This window comes from Chaetura pelagica, unplaced genomic scaffold (assembly GCF_000747805.2).
Source record: "Chaetura pelagica isolate M959 unplaced genomic scaffold, ChaPel_1.0 scaffold139, whole genome shotgun sequence".
NCBI classification, from domain to species: Eukaryota; Metazoa; Chordata; class Aves; order Apodiformes; family Apodidae; genus Chaetura; species Chaetura pelagica.
This window is the reverse complement of record NW_009970717.1, coordinates 7605775-7612620: the sequence shown is the minus strand read 5'-3', so window position 1 is coordinate 7612620 and position 6846 is coordinate 7605775. Positions and strand designations below refer to the sequence as shown.

Genomic DNA, 6846 nt, shown 5'->3' with positions numbered 1-6846 from the left:
CCCGCCCCCTCCCCGCCGCCCCCATGGCCACCAAAATCGACAAGGAGGCGTGCAGGGAGGCGTACAACCTCGTCAGGGACGATGCCACCGAGGTGAACTGGTAGGTGGTCCCCCCCGGCCTCTCCCGGACAGGCACCGGAGCTCTGTGATTCCTTTTCTTCTCTAAGGGTGACTTCCATAGATCTCACTCCCCTTCTCCTCTTCCCCCCTTCCCAAAGGATGCTTTCTTACGGTGTGTTCTTCCCCAGCTCCTCTTTTCCCTTCCTCAAGCCTGACTTGAACCTGTGACTCCCCTTTCCCGCATCCCAAGGGGCGACTTTCACTACTCCCCTTCCCTCTTCCCCATCCCAAAGGCTGACTTTAAAATCTATTCTTCCCCTTCTCTTTTCCCCTTCTCAAAGGGTGACTTTTAAATACAACGGCTCTACAATCGTCCCTGGAGACCAAGGGGTAGACTATGAAACCTTTAAGAGGAAGTGCACAGGTAAGCTCTGCCTTGCTTGCTTTGGGCCCTGCCCGTGTTTCTTGCTGCCCGGTGCAAGGGGGGAAAGGATGGGAGGAAACTTGGGTAAACTGGAATTAGTGCTGCTTCTTCCCCATGTCTGCCCTGTCCTGCTGGATCGGGTTTCCACCCGCCACAGAATGCAACTCACTGAAGTCCAGCCGGTCCTTTGTCTCACCCTTAGACTTAAGACCCTTGGGGCTTTTGTTTTTTCCCCCTCTTTTGCACAATTCTTTCATTGCTCCTCGGTTATGAGCACGATAAAACGCTTAATTACCAACGGTTTCCTTGTTTAGCACTGCAGTCTGAAAGAAAAAAAAGAAGACTCCGTTTTTGTGGCTAAAAAGAGGCAGTCACAGAGAGCACTTTTGCAATTAAAATCTTCTGTTAATTGCATTCGTAGCACTAAAGCAGCTGCAGTTGTTTGAAAGCTTCCTAGGATTTTTTTAAGAACATGAAACCCAAGAAGAGAGTTGGTTATGCTGGAGATCAGCTCAAACAATACAGCCCTGGAAACAATCCTGTATGTGGGATTGCACAACCCAACAGTTGCAGCTGTAGGTTTAAACGTGGCAGTTGATTGTTTAACTGTTGGTTGTAGAACATTAACAGGAGAAACAAAGCCTGGGGAAAACGAAAATTATTTGAGGAATATTTAACTTCATCTGATCTTAACTTTTGAAGTGTTTCACAAAAGCGGGCTTTGATTTTTCTCAAAGTAACTTCTAGGAGGGAATTGTGTAGCTTTTCCTCCCATTTTGGCTGCTATTAACAATGTCACCAAGTGACACAAGATACGAAGTGCTGGTAACTAATACTGGACTATAACAAAGTCTTCCTCACTCATCTAGTTCCTCCACAATCAAATATTATGGTTAACCTGTGTATTTACAATTCTGTGTCTGTACTGTAAAGGAACTGTGTTTGGAGCAGTCTGGCCCTTCTCAAGGTGGGGCTTCTCCCAGAGGCTCAACAGTCCCACAGCTATTGAAGCACCAGTGCCTGTCCAAATTGGTCTGTCAAGTGCTAGAGCTTGGCTGGATGTTACTGAGTTGGAGGGGAGGACTTCCAGTAACTTAGATGAGGGCAGGACTGGACTGATACTTATCAGTCAATAAATATCATAGGAGAAGAATACACTTTAGCCCTTGGAAAGTAGCCACTAAATCAATAGGGTTTAGACTGCTCTGCCAAAACATGTGCAGGGAGGTCTTGCTAGAATTATCACAGGTACCCATTTCCAGCTGTTCTTGAGATCTTTGCAGGGAAAATTCTCAAAACTGGAAAAGATCCTCTGCTGATGGCAGAAGAGCTGATGGCTGTTCTTGAGATCTTTGCAGGGAAAATTCTTAAAACTGAAAAAGATCCTCTGCTGATGGCAGAAGAGCTCATGCTCTGTGCCACAGTAACTTCTTCCCACCCAACTCTTCATGGGCAACATAAGGAAAAAAGCAGTTCCCTGCCATACAGGAAACCCAGGGCTCAGCACTTCCAAAGTTCACGCCAACATTATCTAAAGGGTTAGTAGGTTTCTTGGGAGGTCAACAGCTCCAGTAGCAGAGTGCCATGTTCTCTGTCTCCTCTTGTGGCTGAGATACCTGAGTGTCTCCAGGCACCTGAGGCTTGCAGAGGAACCTTTCCCATTTGTTTTCTTCCCTTGTTTTTAAGGAGTCCATCCCTTATTTTATCTGAACTGATTTTTAATGTTTTGTCTGGAGTGGGACCCTCTCAAGAACAGCTCCTATCTTCCCTTCTGTAGCCAGTGGCTAAGCAGGCAGAGGGGCTTTGGCAGGGAGCAGTCCCTGCTTGGGCTGGGTAGGATACTTAAAACAACTAATGGAGGCACATACTGTACTGTGGAATATGGCCAGTTTTGTTTTCTTGCCATCATTTGTATGTGCCCAACCCTTATTTATAAACAGGGTATTAAAACAGACAGTTTAAGAAAGCCTTGTTTATTACCAGCAAGGTGCCAAGCTAGCTCCAACATTGGAGCATTTTTAAAGCAAAAGGAAATTTTGCGTATTTTAGCATGGTAAGGGAAGAGTTAAATAAAGAGCATCTATGGCCTATTGTCAGCCTTTAATGTGGAGCTGAATCCCTTACAGCTACTCCCGTGCCCCCTTTCCCTCTTCTTCTTACCCTCATCTTTCACATGGACCTAGTATGGGCTGCTCCTTGGCAGAGCAGAGGCAAGAGGTTATCCTCAAACCTCACCTCTGGAGCACAGCAGCTGGAGGCTTGAAGAACTAGGCAAGTACAGGTACCAGATGATTGGCTAAATCCTGGAAAGGATCTTCCCCCACCCATGAATTGGGGAAGCAAGAGATGAAAGGTTTGGTGCCTCCATCTGTGCAGCAACCCTTTGCCTGGACCACAGGACATAGAAAACAAGGCTCGTGCCAGCAGTGAAGTTAGAGCTTTCCTTCCCATCTGGAAGAAAGGTGCCACATGTTACTATGAAGTAGAGCTGGCTGGAATATTTCTGCTGAAACAAAGTCAGTAAAAAAGAGTAGGAAGGGCTGGGAAGAGCTGCTAAATATTATTCCTTCCTATTGCTGTGTCTCCTCCCCATGTCTTTCTACACGTTGCTGGAGGGGAGAAGAGCTACTATCAATGTGAACAGCTTCAGAAAATGTGATTAAACGATTAAAAATGCTGGCATCAAAATAAACTTCCTTCCTTGTTTTGGATTCCTGTTTTGTGAAAAACACTGCCCTGAAAGCCACAAAGTACTGCAGCTGCTTCTGGTAGAGGCTGAGCATAATTTGGTGGTTGGAGGTGAGAGCAGGAACTGGAATTGAAAACCTTAGCATGCAAAGTGTCACCAAGCCCCTGTCAGAGTTTGCTCTCTTCTGCTTTCTCCACCATCTATTTCAGCACCATTCTGAGCAGCAAACATCCGTGTTCTCTGCTTCCTTTAATAACCATTCTTATTAAAAGCACTCTTGGTGTACAGTACACATTGCTTCACTCCAGGGCATTTAATTACAGAGCAGGCAGTGTCTGTGTGTGCTAATTCTTGTGGCTCTGAGACGAAGGAGGTCTTTTGTAGCAGCTTGCCTGTGGTGGATATCCTGCCTTGTGCAACAACCGAGGTTAGGAAGGGCTGGAGGGTTGGTAGCAGGGTTGTATTTTTGCTTTTTCTTCCCTCCATACTTACCTTTTCATGTAGACCATGGCCCAAACCATTACTGATCCTGCAAACCTCCTCAGGGAACAAGAGTGGTTGAGGACAAAGGGAAAAGCAAGAAACTAAAATTGCTTCTTTTAATGAAAATAGCAGTTCAAAAAGGCCCTATTAGAAAGCAGCTCTCTGCAAACCTCCATAACTGCTCTGTGGGCTGATGAAGGAATGCACAACAGAGTGAGACACTGAGCTCCTGGGGCAGAGCGGCCCATGACCTGAGGCAGGAAGGCTACTGCAGCCTGCCTGCCTTGCACAGGTCTCATCACTCCCACTGCAGATATGCAGTGCCCACATTTCCTGGGGGTGAAAGCCTTTTCTCTCTTTACTAAGCTTTGTGTACTAGCAGAAAAGGTTAAGGAACTGCATAATCAAACTTCTTTTCTTCTCCCATGTCACCATTTGAAGACAGCAATTGCCACTCTTGAAGGAAAAAAGCATGGTAAGAAAAGCTCCTTCAGTGTCCTTTTGTTCAGTCCCAGGAGCATGCTGCACACACAGCCTGAACGCTGGACCTCTGTTGTATCAGTCACTCTCATGCTGTTTCTGTCAAGGTCTGTCAGGCTACAGGATGACTCATACACTTTGGCTGGGGTAGTAGGCACAGCTGGAGTCTCAGGCTGTAGTCTTCTCTGGCCTCCAAAGACCAGCCCCAGGTGCATGAACAGTGCTCTGCCAGCTTATCCCAAAGTGAAGTCAAGGAGGTTGGTTTAAACCACTGGTGTAATAAAGTCCTTACATGATTAGGACATGGCCACTGTGGCAGCTCCTCTGGCAGTCCTTTGTAATGACCAGTGTACATGACTGTACTGGCCTTTGTCTCACCCAAAGAGTCTGGAGACCAAAGCTGAGGACGTTAATTGTGTCAGGGTCATTAAACACACAGTGTAGATGCCCCCTGTGTCTTCTGGCTAAGGACCGTTTTGGTTGGGCTTAACAGCACAAATTACCTCTGCATTAAACAAGGACTTCTTAATTCAAGGCTTTTGATCCATTTTACTTCCCAGTTACAGCTCCTGCCCTTGCAGATGGCATAGATCCAGACTAGCATTAATTTGGTGTTGAGGAGTACATGCCATCAGTACACTTCTAAAAAACCAGCTGAGCTGGTGGATTTGAAGCCAGAAGCAGAGATAAGAGTTGAAGGTTATTGTACGGAAGGATGTGAAAGCTCTTGGGTTTTTCTCTTGTTTTTAATTTCTCATAAGTGGGCTGGTGATGCTGTTGCTGAGAGGAGTTGAATGATACACAACCAAGATACTGAACTAAAAGTCTGGTAAAAACATCCACTTTTGTTTTTGCAGGCCACTGCATTATTTATGTCTGTAGTTTACTGTAGTTTTTTAACAGTGTGTGAATTCTGCCATTAAGTAACAGAGAGGCCAGAAGACTGTGTTTGCCCCCCATGCCACATGTGAACAGTTGTTTTTCAATGCATCTCTAACAAAAGAAATAATGAGCCTTTTATTTGGAAAGCCCCAGTCCAGATAAATAATTGCAATGACAGCATGAAACAGGATAGTTATTCATGTGTCTGAAAAGATGAAACCAAAACTGGACTGTGCATTCAGCACAAGGAAGAACTGAAAATCTTTGGCCTGAAATAAATACCTTATGAAATAATTTCTGGTTGACATAAAATATTAGGAAGAAAACAGAAACAGAAGTGGCTCCTAAGACAAATGTAAGCTCTTTTGGGCTTATGACAATTGTCCTTTAAAGCTTGACCTGCATATAAAATTTAGGAGCAAAGATCTGAGAGATCACCAAGATTACATTGGCACTGTAGGTTGTAGGAAAGATTTGTAAAAATGAACAAGGACATATAATGAGATAGGTGCTTATCTCTATTTGGCTACATCTTAAGTTGCTAAAATGGGCTTTGTAAATCAGTCTCCTACTGCTTTTGTTTTTCCTCTTTAATGTTCACCTAGCCTGCTTCCCCTTAGTATCTATTTAAAGGAAGACCTGGGGCCATGGGTGGCTTAGGGGTACTCCACACTGTCTTTGCAGCATCTCCCTGCCCCTGTGCCCTCCCTGCTTTTGTGAGAGTCAGCTGAACTGGCATGTGTGTGACAGCAAACTCCTGGCTGCCAGCTGGAGCAATGGACAGAAGGTTGTTTTAGGGCATATTCTCATTTGTTTTTGTCCGAGTAACTCATAAGGTTGAGTTGTGCACTGAAATAGTAACTCTTTGCATTCAGTTTAGTTTTGTGATGCTTAATTAAAATAGCATGGCTGCAGGACTGCATTTTCCCATCCTGTGCTAGGCACAAGAGAAGCTGTGGCTGCCCCATCCCCAGAAGTGTCTAAGGCCAGGCTGGATGGGGCTTGGAGCAACCTGTCTAGTGGCAGGTGTCCCTGCCCATGGCAGGGGGCTGGAACGAGATTATCTTTAAGGTCCTATCCAACCCAAACCATTTTGTGATTCTAGGATTCTGTAAGAGCAGGTAACAAAGAGTGTTATATCTTTTGCACGCCCTTTGTTTTGAGACCTGCCTGGCCCCTACTGCGGGCTAACACAACTGTTCCTTCCACCAGGGAAGAGGAACAAAGATTAGCTGGATCCTGTTTCCTTCTGCTCTGCCCTTCAGTATATACCCAGGTCAGGAGAGAGGCCGCAGCAGAACCACTGTCACTGGGGTAGCAGCAACTCCTTCTGATGAAACACTGCTGGTGGCTTCACTGGACCAGAGAAAGCTGGAGAAGTCAGCAGGGGATCGTCCTCCCTATGCACTTGTGTCCCAAGGACACTGTACTCATGTCAGCAGCCCCAGAAAAGGTTTGGTGCTGCAGCTACAGCCTGGCCTGTGGTCATGATCTTGAGATCAAACATTTCATACTTGTCTTAGATGACTTAACAAACAAGGCTGCATGGTGCAAGGCAGCGTTGCAGCAGCTCCAATACAGGCTTAAAAAGGGGAATAATGGCATAGTAAGAGGCAGGAAGGTTTTCTGTCTGCACTTCTAGCCATGTGAGTACAGGGGTGACTGAAATGGTGGAAAATTGACTAATTTATCTAAAATGGATTCAGTTGAAACAAACAAAATGAATCCTTGTGAAACCTGTCATGCACTATCAGGAATTCATTGTTGGACGGAACACAAAAGCAGATCATTCCACCAGCTACCTTGCTGGTGTGACCTTGGTTCAGCA

General features: G+C 45.6%; 1 protein-coding gene across 1 annotated transcript in view; it reads left to right on the top strand.

Moving 5' to 3' along the window:
- The first annotated feature begins 6 nt into the window (after nucleotides 1–6).
- Nucleotides 7–6846, top strand: part of COTL1 (coactosin-like F-actin binding protein 1) — a 19949-nt gene continuing 13109 nt past the window's right edge. The window contains exons 1-2 of the mRNA XM_010006208.1: nucleotides 7–100; nucleotides 402–484. Coding sequence (XP_010004510.1) covers nucleotides 24–100; nucleotides 402–484 — 160 coding nt within the window. The 5' untranslated portion in view covers nucleotides 7–23. The remainder of the gene's footprint in view (nucleotides 101–401; nucleotides 485–6846) is intronic.